The 27364-nt window shown below is 48.1% G+C and overlaps 1 protein-coding gene across 1 annotated transcript; it reads right to left on the bottom strand.

The window, feature by feature from the left end:
• Window positions 1-1239: 1239 nt before the first annotated feature.
• On the bottom strand, window positions 1240-25694 carry NME9 (NME/NM23 family member 9). The gene is made up of 12 exons (XM_065876719.1): window positions 25680-25694; window positions 25244-25277; window positions 18928-18985; window positions 14184-14287; window positions 12581-12652; window positions 10551-10667; window positions 9134-9209; window positions 6240-6322; window positions 5855-5947; window positions 4771-4925; window positions 3205-3341; window positions 1240-1316 (listed from the first exon to the last, which is right to left on the bottom strand). Exons 2-12 carry the CDS (start codon window positions 25271-25273, stop codon window positions 1240-1242), a joined length of 1002 nt encoding a protein of 333 aa, XP_065732791.1. The 5' UTR covers window positions 25274-25277; window positions 25680-25694.
• Between the last annotated feature and the right edge of the window lie 1670 nt (window positions 25695-27364).

The following is a 27364-nucleotide window of genomic DNA, read 5'->3' on the forward strand; positions in this document are numbered from 1 at the left end:
TGGACTATGTGCCTGGGGACCTGGAACAGTAGATTCAACTCTCCTGACGGATTCTGTCAGGGAGGGCTCCACTGGGTGTTTGTCACAGAGGCCTGTGCGGATGCGCTGAGCACAGTGGGCAGGCATGTTTCCATCTAGAGGTGACACAAGGTCATGGGAAGTGCAGCCACCCACCCGCTGTCACAGGCCACCCGGTGTCCCCGCCTTCTGCAGCCTGACTCATCCTGTCGCCGGTGCCAGCACGGAGGGCCTCATGCTACAGGCTGGGGGAAAGAGTAGTGCATCTGTAAAGGACAGTCTTCTGGGAGCTAACTACTCATTTAAAGAGCTTCTTCAAGTCATAAGCACGAAGCGCCCTGGAGAAAACCAGCAGATGAGAAGGAAATCTCGGCCATTTGCCTCGTGGTGTAGAAGAACACAGCCTTTTCCTCAGTCAGAGAGGAAAGAGTATGCCTGGGCTCAGTGAATTTACAGATAAACCAAAGAGCAAACTGGTGAGAGAGTAGCTGGCATGTTACTGTTCACAGGGGTAAAGCTAGTTACTGAAAACCTCCTGTGTCCCATGGAGGGACAGCTAAACCAGGCAGTAGTGAAAGGGGGCGCCATCACTAGGAGTGCTCAGGTTTTAAAATTAGGCTTTAGCCAAAATCAGAAACCAAAGAAATGGGGGAAGCGGGCATCAAGAAAATTGGATGAACCCTGGTTCCAAATGTAACCCCCAAGCATTGCTTTCTGAACATGCCCTGATTCGTGGAGAAGAATCTGGCATATTCCAGGACTACCCTTGTGGCCTGGGTGGGCAGCATGAACATTTAAAGCTGATTTATATCTGCCCCCATGTCAGTAAGCCCTGAAGTGTCACATTCAATCTTGTTGGACTATTTTCAAGTCCATTGTTACCAAGTTAAGCTCTAAAATTGTTTCATCCATAACGTAGATTTATTACTGGGAAACACTGTCCTCTGTAACTCAGTATCCCCTGAGATGACACTGTATCACGGCAGAGTTCAAGGACTGATGTCCATTTGTTTTCTAAGATCCCAGAGATGGCCAAAAAAAAGTACATGTTCCGTATTCGTACTGTTTAATAAGGCAGGAAAGTGGATACTGTTATTTTTATTCATGAACAATAACTAAACCAAAAAAGTATTGGTGCTCAAAAGAGGAAGTTTCGGTTCTGGAGGTTTCCTTACGTGCAGCAGATATGGGTGCACTGGCGCGTCATCTCACAGCCGCAGCCTAGTCGCAGGCCGCCTTGTCCACGTCCTCGAGGGAGCACAGCGCCTCACCGGCGCCCTCTCCTTCGGCCTCGAGGCCTGTGGGACAACAGGCATGCTGTAGGACTTCTTACAGCAGCCCTGTCCCCAAACTGTCCACAAAGGAACAGCAGAAAGGGGAAATCTAAGTACATCACAGACGGTGAAGTTAGGGGTCAGGGTGGACGGAGCAGCAGAGAGAGGTCCTAATATGTGTGTTAGGGACTCGGAAAAAATTAGGAGAGCAGGTGACATTGGTTGAGCACTTGATGTGTGTCAGGCCCCAGGCTAAGAGCGTCACCGTGCTTTGTCTCCTTTCACCTTCACAAGAGCCCTCTGAGGAGAAGGAGGATTATGGGGCTATAATGGGCCTCTCATTATCTCCATTTCACAAATGAGGAAACTGAGGTCCAAAAAGGGAAGTAACTTTCCCGAGGCTATTCCGCTAATAGATAGTGGAGCCAGGATTCAAACCCAGGATCCTGTCTCCAGGGCCCAGAAGAAGTGCTGGGTACGTGGAAAGCACACTCTGCCCCTGACAACTGAGAAGGCACAACATACATGTCAGACAAAGGGGCAGAACAGCACACCCCAACGAGGCTGTGCACTTACTCCCAGGTGCGGTCTAGGCTCAGACCCTTCTGGAATTGTTCCCTTTGTTCATTATCACCTGAGGCCAAAAAGTCAGGCTCACGATCTCCCAACACTCTCCCCGATGGCCCCCCGATGAGTGGTGCCCAGCCAGTTCGCTCTCCTCCTTTCCCAGAGTCATGCCTACTTGTTTCCAGTCACCCCCAAAAGGACGAAGGTGTCACATGACCCTGGACACATAAGGAAACACGTCGTGGGCTCTCCCTGCGGGCAGGCCCCCAAAGGAAAGCTGGTCCTCTCAGTAACACACCAGAGTGAGAGTTCTTCCCACAGAGGATGGCTTTGGAGAACCACCGCCCGCACTTAGATGTTCAGACTTGGGTCTCTGGTCCACATAGAGCCACACTTCCCAGGATTTCTCAGCTCCCTAAACTCCCTCACACTCCCAGCTTGTCCCTCAGTTGGCAGCAGGCAGCACCAGGATTAAACGAGGGCCAGCAGGGGTCAGCTCCCGCCCTTCCTTTCCTCGCCCTCAAACCACCTATTCTTGCTTGATTGGATTCAAATCTTGAAGAGAACATGACGAACATTCAAACATTTAGGTAAACCGACTGGTTAAAACCCAAACATTTAGGCACACGGAGGTTATTACCGTTTCAGATCTGCAGGCAGACTTCTCCCAAGAATGCCCCCTCTCACATCCTTTGCTTTTCCCAGGATGTTCACCCCCTGGCCCCTTCCACCTCACTTCAGGCTCAACCCAGAGACGTGCAACACGGTGACAGGAGCAGCACAGGCCGTGTCTGGTTCTTCCACTCGTGGAGTGGGGTGAGTCACGTGCACTCCGAGCCCCATGGGTTTCTCACCCAGATCTGGAGGTGGGGATGACCCAGCATGCTTTTCCCAAAATGTGGGCTCTGAGGGGTATGAGAGCCATCGCAGCGATGGGCAGAGGGCCCTTCTGTGAAACTCCCTGCTTCTCGGCGACCCCACCAAGGGCTTGATGGGGCACGTGGAGCACAGAGAAAGTGAGGGAATGACGTCTGGCCTCTGCCATGGAAGTGGGCTTCCAGAAAGTTACATTTTCCGGGTGGTTTCCACAGGAGAATGCAAAGTAACTTTGTAACGAGAGTTTGACTTCAAAGTAAAAATGCAGCCAAAAATGTAATGAAAATGCAAAACTGTTACTCTGAAAACACAATAGAGCAGAACTGCCGCTAAAGTTATGTAATGGGCCCTGTTTCCCCAGCAGGCCCTTATTAGACGGAGGACTTGGTTACCACATAGTTACTGTCAGTACCCGCCCCCCATCCCCGCTGCAGATTTAATACAGACCAGATCTGCCTGGATGACTTACCCAGAGGGGCTTCCGGAACCTGGTCTGAAAACTTAAAACTGGGGAAGAGCAGTGCCAGTTCCCGGCGGGCATCTTCCGAGTCCCGGCTTCCATGGACTGCATTAAAGGGCATTTCTGTGCCATACTGAGCCCGGAGACTGGGAGCATGCAAAACGTACAAGAAACGATTGTCTCATTTGAAAAGAAATGTTTTGCTCTCTGGCAACATGGCCACCAGCTACCAATCAGCAGCTGGCATTTCTGTGACATGGCTTTCTCTGCTGGAAACGCCAGGAACAGCAGCAAGGATGATAGTAGCCGCGGTGTTCTGGGCACGTTGCCAGTGCTTAACATACCTGATCTCATTTCATTTGTGCGGCAACCCTGTGAGGGAGACTCTGCCATGATCCCCAGTTTAAATATGCATGAGTTATGGTGTGAGCCCAGGAGCTGCTAGTTTATTGCTGTTACTACGGGGGCTAGGCTAGCACCCTGCCGAGGGCTTGGTACAGGTTGGCATAGTTAATCCCCCAAGGTCCCCTAAGATAATATTGCTAGGACTTCCCGTATGTCAAACAATGTTCTAACTTCTCTCTCTCTCTTTCTCTTTCTGCCTCTCTTCATCTGAGGCAGGTCCTATCCTATTATATTTCCCATTTTCCAGATGAAGAAATTAAGGCAGAGGGATTAAAGCATGGATGACCCAGGGTCACACAGTTAGTAAGAGGAAGAAGAGAGATTCTAAGGTCGGTGCTCTGAACCACAACACTGTACAGCCTCCCCCGACAGGTGCTCATATCCCCCTTTTATAGATGAGAGAACTGAGGCTCAGAAAACTTAAGATCTGAACCCTGGGCTGTCTGTCATCAGCCCGGGCTGCCTCATATATGAATGTTCCCGGCCCCCTGCAACTGTTACGTCACAGTGAAAACTGCAGTTAGTTAGTCTCTTGCTAATTTCTTTCCTGTTGGTGAGGCGCCTCTCAGCTTCAAAGGCAAGACACAGTGGATTTGGCATTGGTGGTGCCAGGCTAAATATTCACACAGGGCCAGGGAGCAGACCAAGGCAGCCTAGTGCTGTGCGCAGAACAGAGCGCTCAGACTCTAGCGGGCCTCAGGACAACTTGGGTGGGGAGTAGGGGTTGGGGGTTGAGGAGGTGAGTCTACACTGTACATTCCTAGGCCTCACCCAGAGTCTCTGACTTGGTGGACCTGGGTGGGGCCCTGGAATCTGTATCTCCTGAGTGAGAGTTGCAGGTGGCTCTGGGACCACACGACGGGACCCTTTGGCTGCAGAGAGAAGAACAGTGAGGATCCAGCTGCAGCCTTCAGAAGAGGGAAAGAGGCAGCAAGGAGGCACCCAGTGAAGAGCTGGGGACTGGATCAGAGGGAGAGGATGTCAGGGTCTCCTCAAATACATAACAGGGAGGTCAGGGACTCCCCTAATGTATGACAAAGAGGGAGCTTCATGGCCATCGGAGAGCCTTCTGTGTTACCCATGGTTCTGGGCTGAACGTCTAGCAGGGCTCTCAGCTTCCTTGGATGCAGGTTCTGAGATGGATGCGAGGACCACAGCTGGTGACATCACCTGTCAGGCTGCTCCCTCCTTGCCACATCGGGGTCACAGGGTCCCATGAGGGTTTGCCAGGCGGTGACCACATCCTCGGTGCCCTCAGTCCTGGTGAGGTTAAGGAGGTGGCTTGGTCCACTGCACATGTGATGTACCAGCTTCTCAAATGCCTCCTGGCACAGGGAGGGAAGACAGTGAGCCGGGGCAGGGGCGCCAGGGCCTGCAGAGGGCCGGCGGGCCCATCCCACACACAGGATGGGAGACCGTCAGTGAACGGCCTCGCCACCGGCCTGCATGCCGCGGAGGGCCCCGGGGAGGCGGGGTGCCTAACCACACCAAGATATAAGTTAAAGGTGGGAAGACGAGGCTTCGAGTTGACTCCCTTGAGGTTGAACATGAGATAATAAGTTAGGTGGGAGCATTTAGAAGACCACAAATATGGAAATCATGTGGGTGCTGGATAACCAGGGGATGCGGTTGAGACTGTGCAACCCTTCCCCCTTCTTCAAGTAGCAGTACTCAGGCTTCCTTTGGGGAGAAACTCTTCCCCATTTCACTTGGTCCTAGGCCAGCTGACAACCACAATGCCTATCCACCCCTCCACATACACACCCCCTCACCTGAGAGGTGGAGCCCAGGCTCGCTCACCGATAGCCTCCCTCCCAAGTGGGTGAGTCACAAGCAGAAGCAGATGGAAAGTGGTTGGGTCTGAGTCCCCCAACAGCAGAACCCGAAGTGACTGTCCATGAGGTTTCGCTCCCAAGGGCCCTACCCCTGCCTTGGTTCTTCTTCTCCCCACACCTTCTTATGCAACTCCTTCAACTCTCTTCAGTTCTGGGAGTCGTGGAGTGTCCCTCCGATAAATTCCTTATTTCATCCCTTAAGTTGGAATCAGACTCTCATCCTTGCTACCAAAGAATGTCTCCCTGATGCAGCCCGCAATTATGATTTGGAGACCAAGTTCATGACTCACTTGCTGTTCATATTCTTGCTGTTCATAATATTCTATTTTCTCCCAAACTAATAGCAATCTATAAACACAATGTTGGAGAAAGAGAAAGAAATGAGAGTGTTTTGGATAAGTGGAAGCAGAGAAGCTGACCTCTCCAGCTCTGTGTTGGTAGAAAAGTCGCATTTCTGCTTCTCTCGTGGCTCTCTCTTCATCTGTTAAAATGTCAAACCCAGCTTCCTGGATCTGTAGGAGATACATATATATATATATATTCTAAAAGGGTAAAGCAAGCCCAAATTCACATTTCAATGTGTTGAGAGTAAAAGATGACAGAAAAGGCAACATTAAAAGCAGTGGAGACCCTCATCCTCCAATTCGATTTACAAATTGTAAGTTACTTAAATGGAATTTTAATTAAGACTCCTTAGAAGCCTTCTTTCCCCCCCCGAGGACCCTGCTACACAATGCTCCACCCCTGTTTTTCCACCAGAGGAGACATGAGGATAGTCTGTAAGGTAAGCGTTGTCTCTCTCACCTTCGTGATAATCTCATCCGTCTTCCCATGGACCACCGCATCTGGTTTAATGACTGCCAAGGTGCAGGCCTTCTCTGATGACACTGCAACAAGCTGGCGATGGTGCTGTCAGACGCTGGGCTCTCGGGAGCCCCTCCGCAGGGACGTGCAGCCCCGCACACAGCCCCCGGCTTCCCTCCCCTGGCCTCTTGGCTGTGCTTGTGCAGACCTAGACTCTAGTGGATGCAGGGGTCTGGCTCCAGACCCCAACCTTAGCCTGGCTGCAAGGGACAGAGACATGCAAGGGACATGAACCTGGGAGGGAGGGTGTGGGGAGGGAGGAGAGGATGGGAGATGGGGGAGGAGGTCAAAGACAACTCAGGAACAAAAACCAGAAACAACCAAAAGAGTCGGCTCTTGTCCCTTCCTGTCTGTCACCCTGTCGTGATTCTTGACCTCTAACTGCTGCCGACCGTGTTCTCCTCTCCGTGTGCCTTTTTGCCTTTCCCGGCGTGTGGTCAGTAGTGGCTGCCCCAGGCCCCGAGTTGGCATGACTGGTCAGGGCCAGCGCATTCTACCAAACTGCGCCTTCAGTCTCCTCTGTCTCTGGTCACACTCTCCTGAGAATTGGCCAGCTCATTGCTTGGAGCCCAGGCACCAGTCATGGATCACCGGCCAGTCTACTGGTGGGCCGTGTCCATAGGTCCAAGCAGCTGTGGGGATGAGGAAGGTGCCGCGTGGCCGCCGTCCACCGCTCAGGCCCGCAGACGCCGTGGGGAGCCCTGTGTCTGGGCACAGACCCATCCCTGTCAGACTCCCGTTTGTATGGACTTGGCCTTGGTGAGCTACCTACACTCTCCACAGACTCTATATCCCCCCACGGCCTATTTTCTCTTTTCAACTTCTATATCAGTTGTGTTGTAACATGACAATATCTGCACCTGAGGAGGGCCTCCTACTTTGAAAAATCTAAAAAATGTGGACTGCAAAGGTGTGAATCATTTTAAGCAAGCCAATTGATTCATTATTCCGTGAGCACTATTTCTAACATCCTAGGAACACTTGGACTTTAAGGGACTCTTACAATAAATCCCCTTATAAATTGACCGATTCATGAGACCGCCTAGAGGTATAGGGTGAGAAGAGAAGAGACCGGGGCTGGGGCCCTGAGAACTCCAGCCTAAAAAGGGAGCAAAAGAAAAGAAGCCAAGGAAGGGGAGGTGGCGGAGAGGCCAGAGAAAACAAGAAGGAAAACGAGAAAGGTCTCGACATCTCAGACACCAGAGGAGAAGAGGGCTTTGAGTAGGAAGATGTTGGGGACGTCGGCCAAGCCCACAGAAGGATGCCATAGGCTATGACGGGAAACCGCCCGCTGGATTTGGTACCAAGAAGGTCACTGGAGCCTTGGGGAGCGGCAAGGGGGCAAGGGCGGAGGAGAGGGTGGCCCAAGGAGTGTGGACCACGTTCAGGAAGCTAGGCTTGGGGGAGAGGAAGGCGAAGGGCAAGGGTAGGCTTTGGGTAGTTTTCTAGGTGGAGAGACCTGATTTGGGAGAAAATAATGGGGAAAGGAAAAAAGAGGTCATCCCAGAAAGAGACAACAAACGTTTCCTGCAGAAGCCAAGTCGCTGATTTCCTTTTCACACTTGGTTTCTTGCTCTCCTAAACTGTGCCTCTTCCCTTGTTAGGATCCAACTCAGAAAGTCCTCGTCATCCACACGTGAATAAGCAGCTTTTCTATTTCAGGGAGTAATCAGAACGTCCTTCTCTCTCCAGCTCGGTTCTTGAGCTGCATCCTGGTCTCCCCTGGTGTCTCAGGGACCGTCAGGAGGCACCTTGCCAACAACAGCCTCTCTAACCTCTGGCTTCTCTTCCCACTGTCAGGTCAAGGCGTTCTTCTCATATTAAAGGTTCAGGAAGAACAGCAGTGCTCAGGAGTATAAAATCCATGAGTTAATACTTGGGGCATAAGTGGAAGAGGGTGCAGGGCTGTGGGGAGGGAAGGGGTTCAGTACAGCTGACTTTCTGACACTTCAGAAAAAAGGCGAAAGAAGCTCAAACTCTTTAGCTCAAATAAGGACTAAGGGAACACCAGCATCATTACTTTACCTTATTAGCGTCACGCCCTCCATCTTACTAAGGGAGCCTTTCCTGATGCCCAGAAATTGCCATGAAACTCACAGCTGTTATAACTGATCATGATCAGAAAGCTGTGAACTGTGCCCAAGATGCCATTAAAGGGCAGGAGGGACACAACACAGTATGTTTGAAGTCAGGTGATTGGAGACAAAATATTTTATGGGTTATCTTCCCAGAGTTCAGATCGCTCAATAAACTGATTACTCATATATTTTATAAAGACACATCAGGGACTTCCCTGGTGGTCCAGTGGTTGAGACTCCGTGCTTCCAGCAGAGGGGGCGCAGGTTCGATCCATGGCAGGGGAACTGAGGTCCCACGTGACGTGCAATGAGGCCAAAAAAAATTAAAAAATAAAAAACACACATCAGGGCTTCCTTGGTGGCGCAGTGGTTAAGAATCCGCCTGCCAATGAAGGGGACACGGGTTCGAGCCCTGGTCCGGGAAGATCCCACATGCCGTGGAGCAACTCAGCCTGTGCACCACAACTACTGAGCCTGAGCTCTAGAGCCTGCGAGCCACAACTACTGAGCCCACGTGCCACAACTACTGAAGCCCACGTGCCTAGAGCCCGTGCTCCACAACAAGAGAAACCACCGCAATGAGAAGCCCGCGCACCATGACGGAGAGTAGCCCCTGCTCGCCGCAACTAGAGAAAGCCCGCGCCCAGCAACAAAGACCCAACACAGCCAAAAATAAATTAATTAAAACAAAACAAAACACACCCACATCAAATCCGAGTCTGCTCTGCCTTCTTGCCATGTTGGTTCTGTACTCACCCGCATCCTCATCGTCACCATCTTCCTTTTCGTGGGAAAAGCATTCATCTTCATCAGAAAGAGCCTCATCTTCAATCTAGCACAAATTGGTCATGGACAGTAAGTAGTCAGCTAATTAAAACTCCACAAAGACCTTCAAAACCCAGCAGAAGCCAAATAGGTGAAGGTCCTAAACGCAGAGCAGAAGAAGAGGGTCAAGATTATCAGCCTTGGGGCTTCCCTGGTGGCGCAGTGGTTGGGAGTCCGCCTGCCGATGCAGAGGACACGGGTTCGTGCCCCAGTCCGGGAGGATCCCACATGCCGCGGAGCGGCTGGGCCCGTGAGCCATGGCCACTGAGCCTGCGCATCCGGAGCCTGTGGTCCGCAACGGGAGAGGCCAAAACAGTGAGAGGCCCACGTACCACAAAAAAATATATATATTATCAGCCTTTTCAGGAACCTTTTGAGTAGTTGGGTGGTAGGGAGTGGGGGAGGGAGAGCGATTGAGGACCAGGAAATCCATGCTGACCTTAAGGTTTAGAGTCTGCCTGTTTCCACGAGCATCAGGTAGAAACTAAGGAAAAAGAAAGATGAAATAGAGAGCTGTCAAGAAGACAGAGTAAGAATTGAAATGCAAGTAAATAGTAAGCAACTGGCTACACAGTGCAGGTAGTACAGAGAGAGAGATCATTTATCTGTGGAGTAGGTACAAGCGTCTGTGATCTTCTTTCTTGGGGAAAAATTGCCACTTTCCTGGGGAACAAATGGGATTTGATTCCAATCCATTCTATGAAAACAGGGCTTTGCTCTTTGGAACTGAATGTGAAAACGTGAACAGTGAACGCGGAAAAACGTCAAGGCTCCTTTGGCAGCTGCTCGGGGCACCAGGAGATACTTCTTTCTACCTAAGGTGTGTCGGTTTTCAAAGGCTGCCAATTTTTTGTGAAAAACTTGCAGTCCACGTTGTCCTGGAAGTCATTTACCAAAATCACAAGCAGTGCTGATCTTGTTTCTTAAAGTAATGACCCCTTTCTAGTTAAAGAAATGAACCCTCTGGGATCACAAGTCAAACTCAGGAATGAGAAGGGAGGGCAGGTCACCAGGAGAGATTTCCCCCTGAGGCTGGCTCCTTGTACCCACTACTGGATTCGGAACTTCATGTCCATTTCTGAATTCATTGTCAGCGTTCCAGAAACCCTGTTAAGAGATGCAGTGGGGATGAAAGGGAAATGGATAAAAGACGTTAAAGTGTTCTGGGTGAAGGGGACGACTTCAGAGAAGATTTCCTAGTGGGACTTGCATCCTCCCCTGAGCCCTCAGAGGCTCCCAGCCAGCATGGACACGTAATGCAGCGTTCCAAGGACAGTGAAGACATCGGCGGGGCAGGGGAGGCACCTGCTGGCCTGGCCTGGGAGACACTCGTGGGCTGGCGGCTTACCACTCTCCGCTCTCTGCCTTCGGCCAGCACAATCTTTTCAGCCTGCAGCTGCTCTCGGATGGTTTTCTGCAGCAGCGGGGCATTTGCTCCTCTCACCAATGCCACCAGCTCCCCTCCCTAGAATACAGCACAGATGTCCTGCTCAGACCACACGATGCGCAACCTCCTTCAAGAGACACGAGGTTCCAAGAGCTTTGTTTACGAGTGTGCCCAAGGTCAAGGTCTGTGGAGCCCAGGCCCCTCCCTTCAGAACATCCTTCAGGACAGCGGGGAGTTAGGTGGGGGAGGACCAGGGCGCACTGGGTTGTGAGTGACTAAGGGTGGCCTCTCCTTGACTCCTTCACCCAACAAGTACCAGCTGAGCACTTACTATGCCAACACCAAGACAGACGCAGAGAACAGAAACACTAAACACGAAAAGACATAGCTGCCGCCCTCAGTGAGTGGGGTGTCAAGCGGGCAGAGAGTGGTCGTGTCAGAGAAACAGTTGCAATAGAATAAGAACATTGCTTTCATGGGGTACGAGGGGTCTGGGGCAAGAGCTGATCCCCAGCTCCATCTGGGGTGGTCAGGGAAGGCCTCACAGTGGAGGTGGTGTTCCCGGTGAACCCGAGTTCACCGCCTTCGCTTTTTCAGAAGTCTCCCTGCCCGTCACTCATGGAAGTTCACTGCACGGGGTCCTCCTTCTGTTTCCATCCCACCCTCAGAGGACGGCCGCTGTGTGACTGTGCTGAGCCGCTGCACGCTCCCACACGGCCAGTTATGATTACGCTTCAATCCCGCACGCTCCGGGCTCAAGCAAGGAGACCACTGCAGTAAGGATCCCATTTCTGCAACTGAGCTCTCATGCCAGTTTGGCGGAGGGCACTTTCATCCCCGTGCTTCCCACCCCTGCTCCCTCCCCCACCAGGTTTCTTCGTAAAACCTCAGTCTCCCTCAAGAAAGCCGAAGCTCAAATAATGTTTCACCATAAGCTTCCAACTTGTAATACTTGCAGTGCCAAGGGCAGGAGCCCAAAGTTTTCCAAACTAAACAACTCTGGCCCCGGTTGGCAGATCCCAGTTTCCCTGACTGTGCTATGAGGGGCTGGACCGGGTCAGGAGGAGAATATCAATCCACTGTCTTCAGGGCCTGGCAGGTGACCTAAAACCAGGAAGCCAGGTGTGAGACAGCCGGGGGCCCTCATGGGCCTGGAGCCCCGCGTGGATGTCACAGCCGAAGGCAGCCAGATGACCTTTCAAATGCTGAACCACTGGCCGTCATCAATCACCCCTCTCATTTCTGACTTTGTATCAACATATCTTCACATTTTACAATGAAACGAAGGTGAATACAAAGCTTGTCTACCCCACAAGGGAGCGTTCATGTTTGCTGAAAAGTCCCCTCTGTGGAGGTCTCCAAACTCTGCCCTGAGAGTGAGACCTCAGTCAAGAGGTTCACTAGGGACTTCCCTGGTGACACAATGGTTAAGAATCCACTTGCCAAAGCAGGGGACACAGGTTCGATCCCTAGTCCCAGGAAGATCCCACATGCCACGGAGCAGCTAAGCCTGTGCGCCACAACTACTGAGCCCACGTGCCACAACTACTGAAGCCCGAGTGCCTAGAGCCCGTGCTCCACAACAAGAGAAGCCACTGCAGTGAGAAGCCCGCTCAGAGCAATGAAGAATAGTCCCCGCTCACCGCAACTAGAGAAAGCCTGTGCGCAGCAACAAAGACCCAACGCAGCCAAAAACAAACAAACCAATAAAATAAGAGGTTCACGAACCAGAAAGAGCACAGGCCTCTGAGTGAGGCCTGCTCTGTCCCGGGTACTGCCCTCGTGAAGGCCCCAAGCCCAGAATGACTGCCCAGAGCTCCGCCCATGAGCAGCGCCATGATTAAGGGCATCTGTCCTCGGCCAAAATAATAGAGTCAGGGAGGAAACAGCATTCACTCGCTGGGAGCAGTGTGGCCTCTTGGTGAGAGGCGTCCATCTGAACCCTCGTGATGTGCAGCCGTGGGACAGTTCTGGACTGAAAATGTACTTACTGCATAAAACAGAAAGGTCGGCTCGCACCTCCCTCTGTATTTTTCGAGGACATCAAGACAGTCCGCCTCTGCCTAAAGGAAACAGGCTGTCAGCGGGGCAGGTGCAGGGACAGGATGGCGGGAGAACCGTGCGGGACACACACACCACACCCCCCATACAGAGCACATACACATCCATATTGCATGCACACCACACACACACACACACACACACACACACACCAAACGCACATACTCCTCATCCCCCACATACCACACACCGCATACATACCACATATACATACCACATATACATACCACACACACATATACATACCACACACATATACATACCACACACATATACATACCATACACATATACGTACCACACACATATACATACCATACACATATACATAACATATACATGCCACACACACATACATACCACATATACACACCACACACACATATACACACCACACACATATACATACCATACACATATACATAACATATACATACCACACATATACACACCGTACACATATACATAACATATACGTACCACACACACATATACATACCACACACATATACATACCACACACATATACATAACATATACGTACCACATATACATACTACACACACATACTATCAGCACATACATCCTGCTACACATGCACGCGCATATGTTACGCATAATATACACACATCACACACACATATCACATCCTCCCACACACCACACGCGTGCACGCACGTACAGCGTGCACGCACGTACATCACACAGTGACTGCCCTCCCCAGCTGGAGCCCTGGCTTGCTCTCTCTCACACTCCTTCTTCTAATGCCTTTCATCAGAATCTTAACAACGGTCAACATACTGGTAAAAAGTGTTGCCAGTGTAGTTTTCTGAGGAATAAAATAAGGAGGATGTGACAGTTTGTCCTGCTCCAGATCAAGGGAGCTCCACCACTAACATCCCACATCTGGCCCGAGTGGCAACAACAGAGGAAGGTCCTCAGCTCACCTCCGGGTCTGATAAAGCTCCCCATCCAGACCCCTCCTCCGCTCACTCCACAGAAGCCTCACAACCCACTCCCACGGGAGGAGTGCAAGCCCTGGGAGCCCAGCTTCTCAAGAGTTAACGTAAGGGAGAGTCTCGCCTGTATTCACCGTCTCTGAGCCTCAACCCATGCAGCTCATCCAGTGTCTCTTGCATGCTTCTCTGGAAGTGATTCCCATTTCCATACACTGACCTGAGTAAACGTTTGCTGAAAGTTCCCCTTTAAGGAGCAACGATAGAAATCTTAAACCCTGTGCTCTGGAAGTGAAACTTCAGGGTTCACAGTGGACACGAGCCAAGAGGGAGTGTTGGCCTTAAAGCGGCCGCACGCCTTCCCGGCTCCGGCATCAGGGGCAGCTGAGCCCACAGGGACTGTCGAGAGGCAGGGTGGGGGGGAGGCTTCCTCTCTAGAGAAACTGGTATCAGCAAAAAAATCCACAACGGATGCCTTGTCAATTATCTGAAAAAGGCCCCTCAAACTTCCTGTTCCTGTTCTAAAATGTTTAAGTTTTTTACAAGTTGCGTGACATTGTGCTGAGAGAGGACCTTACTAATGCAAAATGCAGAAGGTCCAGGCCGACCTCGATCCTCATCTTCTGGAAGAGGCTCACCACAGGCTTGCAGGGGCCGCACCAGCCTTGGTAGACGTCGACAACTGCGTGGAACCAAGAAGCAGGAGCGCTCAGCAGGCACCAGCACCCCGCACGTCAGGCAAAATTGATACCTGCACATTCCAACCCCCTCCGATGGACATCTGTTTGCAGGGATATTTATTTCGTGGTTAAAGGGATTTATTATCCCAGCAGAGTATGAGCGAGTGTGGCAACACAGCTTTCCTTCATGAACTCAGTGTTCCGAATTCTAAACACAATGACGTGAGCGTGGTGGAAAATCACTTACTCAACATGGATCCTTTGCCTTAAGGGACTCTCAGCTACATTCAGGGTCAGGCCTAGCACAGAGAAGCCCTCAGTACCTATTTGAAATAGACTGAAACTATCTCTTCTAAAAGGAAGAGGTCGCTGTAGGTGACCTATCAGGATGCAACCAACTCTTAGCTACTCTGGTAATAAACATAGCATTAACCTTTCCTCCTGATGCATTGGAAGCCACTTGCTTTGGGTAAAGGAGAGTTTTATCTTTAAAACTTCACTTTATCAAATCAACATTATTCTCCTGGAAAGTGAATCTGAGAAAGACCTAGGTGGAAACTGGGGTGCGTTTTTCTGCTTTGGTCCCAGTCTCTGAAGTGTGGTGGGACTGGGTGTGAGGGACCCTCCTGTCTGATTGCACTAGACCCCGAGGCCTGTGAGAAGCTAGGCAGCGAAGCCAACTCATGTGCACCAGATACGCACCAGACCTGCCCAGCCCAGTCAGACGCAGCAAGTGAGTGCTAGATGGTGATGGACCGGTGGTCACATTTTAAGGAAGGATGTCTTCCTAAAGACCTCAGCACTCAGAGCTCATGTCTGATCCACACAGGGGGTGTTTCTGTTCTGCAGCTAGAGTGCATCCTCATGGGGTCAGAGTGTGGACACTGTTTATAAACTACCAGCCCTGCCAGTTTTAATAGCATGCAATTTGCGATTTGACTTTTTGAAGATTCACATTTCAAAATTTTCACATCACATGAGAACTGTTAATAAACCATGATATAAATTACCTTTTTTTTTTTTTTTTTTTTTGGCCATGTCACACGGCTTGCGGGATCTTAGTTCCCCGATCAGAAATTGAACCCAGGTCCTCAGCAGTGAAAGATCAGAGTCCTAACCACTGTACCACCAGGGAATTCCCTAAATTATCATTATTAAAATTAGCGTAGACTCTGACAGCACTGGCTTAACGCTGTGCTGTAGGACTCAGGGGAGGAGGCTTCGCAGTGGAGAGGCGACTTGCATTGGGCATTGTGGAAATGCCAGGCTTGGATGGGCAGAGAGGGAGGCCATGTGGGAAGCATGGTGGGGGAGTCCAGGGGCCGCTGCGGTTGGGTTGATCAGTGGTGGCAGAGATCACTGGAGGAGTGGGGAATGTGGGTTTGAGGAGTTCCATCCTGATTTACTAGGCAACGAGGGTTCACAGTAAGTTTTAGAAAGGAGAGAGAGTTAATATTTACTGAGCTATGAGAGAGCATCTGCACTTTGCTTTTCTCTCAAAAAATCCAGCAAGATAGGTATCATTATCCTACCATAGCAATGAGGAATGAAGTAACCAACCCAAGGTAAAAAATAAATAAATAAAAATTCTCAAGCAGTAGACCCGAGTTTTGGACCGAGGTTTGTCTGACGCTACAGCCCGTGCTCTTTCAATGACTCCAGGAAAGAAGATGCATGGATTCAACAGTATGGGTTAGTTCAGCCAAGCAACATAGTTTTGCAGAGAAAGTGAGAGCCAGGCTGGCTTTAAGAGGGACGAGGAAGCCAGACACAGGGGTGGCTGTGTTGAGGGAGGGGAGAAACGAAGGAATCCCTGAGACTTTGAAAATGTAGTGGAAAGACTGGGGGTGGCAGTCCTGTGGGTGTGAGAAGGACCACCTTTGAGCCCGGCAGAGAGAAAGCACTGGGTGGAGGCAGGGAGACGGCATCTGGGGAGGGAGGAGAGTGAACTAGATTCCAGACACATTGCATTTCCAGTACCGACCAGAGAGTCTAGGGCAAATAGCCCCAAAGTCAGCCAGACACCAGCAGAGGCCAGAGAGAAGGATCTGGTCCTCCTCAACATCCAGGTGGAGGATAAAGCTTCTTTGAGGCTCCTTTGAGGACAACAGCTTCACAGTTGAGGGATTTGGAGATTTCAATAGACCACAGGAACAGGAGAGAAAGGCATTTGGGTGACTCCAGGAAAAAATCCTTGAAGAATTAGAAGACCCTGTATCCAGGCCCACCAAGGAGAACAGGTTCAAGCCCCAGCAGGAAAAAATTGGGACCCAATTAGCTGCCAATCTCTATGCAGGGTTTGCATTGCTAGGTCAGCCTAGTCATTTGTACCAGCCTCCCATCTCCTCTTGCACTCCCTGGCTCTACGAGGAGTGGTGGTGACAAAGGCACACTTCCCACGGTTGTGGGAGAGAGGTGGCTGCGGACAGGAGAGGAAGTTATGAAGAGATTGACTCTGAAAGGCAGGAAGCAGAAAGAGAAGCAAGGAAAGGAATGGCAGAGAAAATGAAAAGCAGGGGGTGTGTGTAAATCTGAATAGATTTTCGCATGTTTGAAGGCAGATGGAAGTGAGCCAGCAGAAGACCAGACTTCCAAGATGGTGGCTGACCTTGGAAGCAAATCTCTGCTGGTTCTAGAAAGAGGGAGGAGCCTGAGTTCCTGGCGACTGCTTGATGAAGAGGGGCAGACGAGCCCCCGCTGCCTTAGGTCCACACAGTTCCCTCGTGTCGTTGCTTCCGAGCAGGACTCGACAAAGTCCACGCTCAATAGATTAGGGTGCCTGGAACGTGGCACGTCCTCCAAAAATGAGGAGCTGGTGGCTTTCTTACTGTTGTTAAAGAAATAGAAGTCATGGTGGTTTTGCCCTGGAGCCATGTTCCGGTTGCACACAAGGCCCATGGACAACATAGTTAAGACCTGGCACCATCAACAAAGCCTTGTAATCCCTCAAGTAGTAGAGTGTGGCCAGACTCACACCCACATCCTGGATCAATGGAAGCGCATTTATTAAGAACCCACTCTGCCCGGGCCTGGACACGTCCGCTCCTGATGGAAATGAAAAAGACAATGGCCCTGTGCTAGAGTCTGGGGGAAGGCATGGAATGCCTACCTTCACAGGGGCCACACCAGGTTGGGTGTGTGCTGGGGGTTGAGACAGAGACACCAGGCGGAAGTGACCGCACAGAGGTTCAGGAAAGAATTTCATGCAAGGAGGCTGCTTTAGAACTGCCTGGGGATGAGAAAGGTTTCTACAGGTTGTAGAGGGGTCATGATATTTCAGGTAGTAGGAACAACGTGGATACAAGTGAAGAAGTGGGGAAACTTGTGGCATGTTCGGGAAACAGGTTGGAGCCGAGGACAAACCTCAGGGGACAGTGGGTGAAGGGGCTGGAGGATGGGGGAGGGGGGCTTGAGTGCTGAAGTCATGGGTGCAGGGGCGGCGATGGAGAGAGATGAGAGCAGATACCAGCTGACTGAGCGTATTTATTTATAGAGAGACTGAGCAGACACAGACATGGAGCCCAGAGATCTCTAGAGGAAAAGAAGCAGAGAAAGGAAGAGCTGGGGAGCAGCTGTGCTGGGCAGCCTCTAAGATGCCGCCAGTGAGCCCTGCCTCCTGGGATTCAAGCCTTTGTGTGATCCTCTGCCTTTGAGTGCAGGCTCCACCCAGGGCAAAAAACAATGGGATGTTACTTTTGAGATTAGCTCACAAAAAGGCTGGGACTTTCGTCTCTCTCGCTCTCGCTCTCTCTCTCTCTCTCTCTCTCTCTCTCTCTCTCTCTCTCTCTCGCTCTCTCTTTTCTCCCTCCCTGAGCCCTGCTTTGGGGGAGAAAGAAGCTACCGTGTCGTGAGCAGCCTTGTGGAGAAACTGATGACAAGAAACTGATGTCTCTGGTAAACAGCTAGCAAGGACCTAGGTCCTGCCAATGGCCACAGGAATGGGCTTGGAAGTGACCTTCTAAGATCTGCCAAAGCCAAATGACTGAGCATGGAAGTAAATCTGACTCAGTTGAGCCTTGACATTCTCTGTGTGACTCCTTAGCTGCAGCCTTGTGAGAGACTCCAAGACAAAGGCACCCAGCTAAGCAGCCCCTGGATTCTGGATCCACAGAAACCGTGGGATAATACATGTTTCGTGTTATAAGGCACTACGTTTGGGGGTAAATTGTTGCTCGGCAATAGATAATTGATGCAAGGATGACAGCGACAAGGAGGCCCAGTGACAGTGGCTTTGCTGTTTCCTAATGACTGTGCAGCCCCTGGTTCCACTTGCTTGGGTTGCCTGTCTCTCCTTCCAGCGCTTGAGTTCTGAGAGATGCCGTATTCCTTTCAGTACCTTCCCCGTTTGTGCCTCGGGTAATTAGAAGAGGTTTCCGTTGCTTAATCAAACAAGCCCTGAGTATGGCTCACCGTAATCTAAAAGAAGGGAACCCTGCTATCTGGCAGTACTGACTAGTTCCTGAACGGAACTCACAGATGTTCAAGTCAGATATGTATTTAAACGCAAAGAAATTACCTGGTTCTTTATTTATGAAACTCGAGGTTGTAGGAAAAGGATGCTCTTTGCAGTTTTCTCTTCATTGTTCAATATGTCATTTGGCACTTTTGAAAAGGATGGGTCTAAAAAATTATCTTAAATTACCAGTTAGTCCTTTGGAACTGAGCATTTCCTCCCAAAGTTCCTGGGTACTGATGTTGACCTAGCATCAAAGAGAAACAAACGCTGTATTACTGAGGGTGCCGATGGGAGACAATTTTATGTATTCAATTGCTCCAGGTATCTACCTATTGTTCTCTCTCTCAATGAAATACTTTACAAATACAGCTCAAGTTGTCATCTTTCCCCAATCCTCTCTTCTCTTTTCTCTCTCCTCCTGCCTCCCACCCCCAAGAATAACCACTATCCTAAGAAAGTCTCATTTAAAATTTTTTTAAACTTGTTACTTGTCCAAAAACACTATATAAAATTGTTTCGTGTCCCTAAATATGCATAAATGGTACCATACTGAAGATATCCTTTTTCAATTTGTGTTTTTACTCAACATTAAATTTTTTTAATTAACTTATTTTTATTTTTGGCTGCATTGGGTCCTCACCGCTGCGCGCGGGCCCCCTCCAGCCGCGGCGCGTGGGCTTCTCACTGCAGTGGCCTCTCCCGCCGCGGAGCACGGGCTCCAAGCGCGCGGGCCTCAGTAGCCGTGGCTCGCGGGCTCTAGAGCGCAGGCTCAGCAGTTGTGGTACACGGGCACAGCCGCTCCATGGTACGTGGGATCTCCCTGGACCAGGCCCGAACCCGTGTCCCCCGCGTCGGGCAGGCAGGTTCCCAACCACTGCACCACCGGGGAAGCCGACATTAAATTCTGACATTTATCTGTATCTATGTACAGAGAGATACTCTTTTTTTTGGTCTTTTTTATACGTTTTATCGAGCTACAAATTATGTATAATGAGATACACAGAACTAAATTGCTACGAATCAATGAGTTTTGACAAATGCACACATCCAGGTAACCACACTCCTATCACAATACAGGACATTCCATCTCCCAGAAAGTTCCCTCCTTTCTCCTCCCGGTCACTCCGCAGTCCTCATCCCAGGGAAACACTCATCTGCTTTCCGTCATAATAAGGTCATTTTGGGCTTCCCTGGTGGCGCAGTGGTTGAGAGTCCGTCTGCCGATGCAGGGGACACGGGTTCGTGCCCCGGTCCGGGAAGATCCCACATGCCGCGGAGCGGCTGGGCCCGTGAGCCATGGCCGCTGAGCCTGCGCATCCGGAGCCTGTGCTCCGCAATGGGAGAGGCCACAGCCGTGAGAGGCCCGCATACCGCAAAAAGGTCATTTTGCCTATTGTAGCACTTCATATAAGTGAGATAGTACAGCATGTCTCATTTTGCACTGGCCTCTTTGGCTCAGCATATTGGGGGGTTCATCTGTGTAGTTGTGTGTCAGTGGTTTGTTCATTTTTATTCTGAGCATGTTCCATTGTATGACAACATCACAAACTTCTTGATAGAGAGTTTGGGGCTCTCATGAATAAAGACTTAGGAACATTCTTGTTAAATCTTTTTGTGTTCGTGTTCTCATTTGTCTTTGGTAGGTAAATACCTAGGAATTAAATTGCTGGGACATAGGGTAAGTAGATATTCAGTTTAATAGGAAACTGCCAGTGTTTTTCCTAAAGTGCTTGAACCATTTTAAATTTCTATCAGCAAAGTATAAGAGCTCTGGCTGCTCCACATTCTCACCAAAATTCAGCCACGCTAATGGTGATGTAGTGGTATCTCAATGTGGCTTTCATTTCTTTTCCCTGATGACTAATGGTATTGAGCACTATTTCATGGGCTTATCAGTCATTTGTATATCTTCTTTGAGAAGTGTCCATTGATCTGTCCATTTTCTTAAATTGGATTGTTGACCAATTTAAAGTATATTATTAGATTATATATACTTTTGGTGGGGGACAAGTTCTTGTCAGACATATGCATTATAAAAAATTTCTCTCCAAGTTTGAGGTTGGCCTATTAATTTCCTGAACAGTTTTTGTTGAGCAGAAGTTTTTAATATTGATGAAGTCAAATGGATCAAAGTTTAGTTTTATGGTTAAGGCTACTACATCCTTCTTAGGAAACCTTTCCTCAAAGTCATAAAGATGCTCTCCTATTTTCTTCTGGAAGCTTTATAATTTAGGCTTTCACATTTAAGCCTGTGAGCCATGTGAAATTAATTTTTGTCTACGTTGTGAGGGAAGGATTGGGGTTAATGTTTTTTTCATGTGTAGGTATAGTTGTTTCTGCAAAAGTTGCTGAAAAAAATTTATTTCCCTATTAACTTCCTTTGTTGAAAACTAATTGATTGCATAAGTATGGGTTTATTTTGGACTCTATTCTGTTTTATTGACCTATTTATTCTTATGCCAGTACTATACTATTTTGATTACTGTAGCTTTATGATAAGTCTTGGAATCAGGCCGTGTAAGGCTTCCATATGTGTTTTTCTTTTTCAAGATTGTTTTGGCTATTCTAGCTCCTTTACATTTTCAGATACATTTCAAAACCAGCTTGTCAATTTCTGCAATTATTTTAATTGGGATTGCATTGAATCTATGGATCGATTTGGGATAAAACTGAAATCTTAACAAGACTGAGTCTTCCAGTACATGAACATAATGTTTCTTAACACTTATTAAATAGTCCTTAATTTTTCACAGCAACATTTCATAGTTTTTGGTGTGTATGTTTTGCACATCTTTTGTTAAATATATCCCAACATCTACATCCTAAGTAATTAACAGTTGCGTTTATTGCCATTTCTTCACATTTTTCTCTTATCTACCTACAAAGTAGTTTGGTTTATATCAGAAATGAGAATCAAATAAATACATATTATAAATAGTACATTATTAATAGTGTACCTTTTTGTATAATGTTTTTATTTGGAAATAATTTCAAACTTACAGAAAATTTGCAAGTACAGTGTAAATAACCTTTTCTTGAACTATTTGAAAGTAAATTACTGACTTGATTTCCTTTTATCCCCGAACACATTATTCAACATAACCACAGTACAATCATCAAAGTCAAGAAATAAACACTGATATATTATTACTGTCTAATCCCCAGACCCCATTTAAGTTTTACCAATCATCCCAATAATGTCCTGAATAGCAAAGGATCTAAACAGAATCATGTGCTGGATTTATTTGTCAAGTCTCTGTAGTCTGTCTTAGTCTGTAACAGTTCTTCAGCTGTTCTTTGATTTTCATGACCTTGATACTTGTGAAGACTACAGGAGGGTTATTTTGTAGAATGCCCCTCAGTTTGGGTGTGTTCGGTGTTTCCTCCTGATTAGAAGCAGGCTGTGCATCTTTGTATTGGTTGGAATGGTTGAATTGGTCGGAACTGGTTGGATCAGTTGGATTGCTTGGAATTAGTTGGATTGGTTGGAACTGATTGGATTAGTTGGAACTGATTGGGATTAGTTGACACTAGTTGGATTGGCTGGAATTAGTTGGATTGGTTAGAGCTGGTTGGATTAGTTGGAACTGGTTGGGATTGGTCGGAACTGGTTGGCTTGGTTGGAACTGGTTGGATTGGTTGGAATTAGTTGGATTAGTTGGAACTGGCTGGATTAATCGGAATTGGTTGGATCGGAATTAGTTGGATCAGTTGGAACTGGTTGGATCAGTTGGATTGCTTGGAATTAGTTGGATTGGTTGGAACTGGTTGGATTGGTTGGAACTGTTTGGATTAGTTGGAACTGGTTGGATTGGCTGGAATCAGTTGGATTGGTTAGAGCTGGTTGGGATTGGTCAGAACTGGTTGGATTAGCTGGAACTAGTTGGATTGGTTGGAGTGTCAGAATCAGAAGGATGTTCTCTCATTGCATCCTCTCAGGTGACCCACACTGTTGATCTGCCCCCATACTGATGATGTTCACTTTGATCACTTGATTAAGGTGGTCTGTCAGACTTCTGCACTGTGAAATTATTCTCTTTCCCTTTGTAATTAATAAGGTTTTGTGGAGAGCTGCTTTGAAAAAATATAAATTAAAAGACCATGACAATTACCGCTCATTGTTAACACGGTATGCTAAGGTGCTTGCCTCTTTAAAAGGGTTGGAAACATGTAACATCTGCAAATCCTCTATTAAAGATCCATCTTTCTAAATAATTCATGCTTCCATACATTTTTTGTTTCTATGAAGAAAAAAGAAAGAAAAAACAGGAAAGTCTTCGTGATGCCTTACATGCCGTAAGAGAGTTGGACTGGTGTCATCCTGATTCCACAACTATAGTCCTAAGGAAAATGATAGAACTCAGGAGTCCTCGCCCTCTCTCTCATAACAGTCACTTTCAGAGACTCAGCTGTCAGTCAGTGGCAACTCTCTGTGGTGCACCCCCATCATGGACTGAGCCACACCAGGGCCAGGACTCTGGACAGCTGAAGAACCTCACTCCTAGGAGCAGCACAGGAACAGAGAGGTATGGGAAATACCTGGACCTCAAGAAGTCCTACATGAGGTAGAGAATGAATGGCGAAAGTGTGGCACCCGCCTTTTGACCACACTGTCTCTTGATATCCTGCAATTCCTGTCTTAGTCACAGAAGGAACCCTAAATAGTCTTACCCAGAGAGAGAACAGGGTTCCTGGGTTGGCAGACCCTAGAGCACTGCTTTCAAGGAGTTGACCTGGTAGACAGGCAACGCTTACACAGATGCCTCAGTGCATAGCCACCCCAACCTCAGCAAATGGGAGCACTTCCTTTGAGGACCGCAGTGAACTCAGAGCTCTGGGGAATACGCGTGGAAAAAGAATTGGTGAAAAATGCTATTACTCTCAAAGGGGATATAAGGTGTAAACACAAGAAAAGACAGTCTTATGGGGCAAAAATCTTAGAGCCACGACAGACAGCATTCAGACCAGCCTGGAAATGTCTAAAGGAGTCTCATCATAACAACTCTGCTGGTTATGTATTATCCGTCCTGTTTACATAAAGAGCATGGAGGCTCAGAGAGGTTGAGGAAATCATTCACAGCAATAAGTGGTAGGACCAGGTGCTTAGAATTGATTCACAGACAGAATACAGACAGAGGAAAAGTTTTATAACTCTAGAGTACTAGAATATCAATGCTGGAAGGCCCTTAGGTATAATTCACCCAACATCCTCATTCCACAGATGAGCAAGCTATAGCCCAGAGAGGTTACGTGATTTATCCAAAGTCCCAGAGCTGGCTAAGAGAAGAGGTAAGAACTACATCAAGTCTTCGACTTCCAGTCCGAAGATCTTCCCTTCCCCCCCCCACCCCGCCCCCTGCACACTGTCCTCAGCCTGACATTGCTTTCTCCCTTTTAAAAATCACTAGGCTTTTGAAATTCACATGTAAAGTGGTGGTGCCACAGAGAACAATAAAGGAGAAATCAGATGACTCAAGACCACTGCTGCTCTTCTCTCCAAGAACTGCCTAGAGCCTGAGCACGTACCCTGATGGACTGAACTGACTATGAGACATTTTAAAGTGTGCTTTCAAAGGTATCCATATTATACATCATCCACATGATCTTATCTTATAAAGCCCTCCCTTCCACTGCCAGGACCCATGCCTGCATCACTTTAGAATCAACCACCACTTACTGTCCAGGACCAGGGAATAAAAGAACAGACCCTGGCTTATGGAGTCACTTATCACAGGCACAAACGAAGTAAGGCACTCTATAATGAAAGTGTAGCGCACAGAATATCAAAACACATTTCTTGAATAAGCGAATGATTTCAGAGAGTAGTGGTGTGAGAACTGGGTCTGCAGAGAGGGCATAGTTACAGCCACATGGCCAAACTTAAAAGGACCGATACCATATTCTCTCAGCAAGCCACAATTATACTTCAACAAAAAGAGATGTCAACGTCGAATTATACTGATTCATCTTTTCTGGTTTTTTTAGTTTTACGTTAATTCACGTTTGAGTTTATGGTTGCATAAGCATAAATAGCTTCCACCCCAGTTTATGTGTGTTTCTACTTAAGCGCACAAAAAATTTGTCATCACTAGAGATCCAAGATAAGGGTTTTTTTTTCCCCTTTAAGATGGAAGGTACAATATTCAAGTTTGAGAACGCTGTCTGTCACATACTACTGGCAAACAATATCTTTTTTTTTTTTTTTTTTTTTGTGGTACGCGGGCCTCTCACTGTTGTGGCCTCTCCCGTTGCGGAGCAACAGGCTCCGGACGCGCAGGCTCAGCGGCCATGGCTCACGGGCCCAGCCGCTCCGCGGCATGTGGGATCTTCCTGGACCGGGGCACGAACCCGTGTCCCCTGCATCGGCAGGCGGACTCTCAACCACTGCGCCACCAGGGAAGCCCACAATATCGTTTTTATACTCCACTTCCCGCTCCACACCATCCTCCTCGCCCCCCAACCCCAGTCAAGTGCTGGAAGGAAGCTCCTCTTTGAGGCTTACCTGCAGGGCCATTTCCTTCTTGCTCCCCATGGCACTGCAAAGAAGACAGAAGCTCTGTTACTGACAAAACGCTGCGCTGATCAGCAAGCCGAGACCCTCCCTCAGACAAAGCCCCCCCCCCCGCCCCTTTAAGTTAGAGTGGCAGCAAATAAACGCAATGATGCAAAATGAACACCCCACGGGAGAAGCAGAGCTTGCGGCCCGCGGGCTCATGGCTCGCCGGAAGATTTTCTGCGGATTTGCGGAGCCCCTTTCCCGCCCCGGAGCTGGCCAAGGGGTACGCGCAGAGGCCAGAGTATGGGCTCCCGGGCCACGCAGCCCGTCAGGTATCCGAGCGCCTGCCGAGGAATTCGGATGGAAAAAGTCTACAGAACCCTGCTGTTCCAATTTATTCCCGGGAAACTGAGTCACTGCAAACAGATACACCGTCTTCGACCTGCAGCGAGAGTTTCCAACAAAATTTGCCGCGACCCAGCCACGGTCGTCATGGCAACACAGCGCTGGCCTAAGGTGGCCAAGAAATAAACTGGAGTACACATAAGCCACGCCTACTCTGAGCCCAGCGGAAAGGCAGGAGGGTGTCCCGCCCCTTGCTGTCAGAATTGGACTGTAGGAACACTTTCATTGGCTAAAGAGTTTGTCCCTGTCTGGGACATATGAACCCACCAAGCAAAGACCCGGTGCATCCATGTACTGTAGAGTTACATCCTCGAATCCCTGCATCCCTTCTGTCCCACCAGGACTGGCATGCAGCTTTTCTATTGCTACTTAATACATGCCGGGCAGGGGTGGCTCCAGGTTTTGAGGGTCGGAAGAGGTTCCCTTTAAGACAAAGAATACAAAATTACAAATTCAAAATTAAGTATGAAGGTCAAGTGGAGCAAATAGAAAACAAGTACAAACCTGGTGTAAATGATCTACACCAATTAAAAGACGGAAATTGTCAATGGATAAAACAAGGCCCAACTGTATGTTGTCTACAAGAAATCCGCTTTAAATATAAAGACACAGGTTTAAAAGTTTTAAAAAAAGACACTTAAAAGTAAAGTAAAGGGGTGGAGAAAGCTATGCCATGCTAACACTAATCAAAAGAAAGCTGGAGTAGCTATATTAATTTCAGACAAAGCAGATTTCAGAACAAGGAAATGTATCAGGGATAAAGAGAGGGCACTACATAATGTTAAAGGGATCAGTTCTCCAGGAAGACATAACAATACTTACTGTGTATGCACCTAACAACAGAGCATCCAAATACGAGGCAAAAACTGTTTGAACTGCCAAGAAAAAATAGATAAACCCACTATTATAATTGAAGACTTCAACACCACATCTTTAGGAATGAGTAGATCCAGCAGGCAGATAATGAGCAAGGATATAGTTGAACTGAGCAAACAACGTCAGCCAACCTGATCTAATTGACATCTATACAATACTTCCTCTGAACAGCAGAATACACATTCTTCTCAAGTTCACATGGAACATTCACCAAGGTAGGCCACATGCCACGTCATAAAAATACCCTAACAAATTTAAAAGAATAGAAATCATACAGAGTATGTCCTCAGACCACAATGGAATTAAACCAGAAATCAATAATAGCTGGTGAAAGACATCTAAAAGATTTATATAAATGGAGAGATATTCCATGTTTGTGGAGAGGAAGAATCAATATTTTTAGATGTGATCTATAGATTAAACACAGTTTCAGTCAAAATCCCAGCAAGCTATTTTGTAGATAACAAACTAATTCTAGATTTTATATGAAAAGATAAGAGACAAAGAATAGTCAACACAACAGTGAAGAATAACAAAGTTGGAGAACTGACACTATAGGACTTCGAGACTTACCATTAAGCTACAATAAGCAAGACAGCATTTTAGTGAAAGAATAGATACATAGATCAATGGAATAGAATAAAAAGTGCAGAAAAACACCTGTACAAATGTAGTCAACTGATCTTTGACAAAGGGGTAAAGGAAAGTGATTGTAGAAAGAATGGTCTTTTCAAAAAATGGTGCTGGAGTAATTGGACATCCATTTGCAAAAAAAATCTGGACATAGACCTTACACTTTTCACAAAAATTGACTCAAAATGGATCATAGACATAAATATAAAATGG

The sequence above is a fragment of the Phocoena phocoena genome, chromosome 4, assembly GCF_963924675.1.
Source record: "Phocoena phocoena chromosome 4, mPhoPho1.1, whole genome shotgun sequence".
NCBI lineage: Eukaryota > Metazoa > Chordata > Mammalia > Artiodactyla > Phocoenidae > Phocoena > Phocoena phocoena.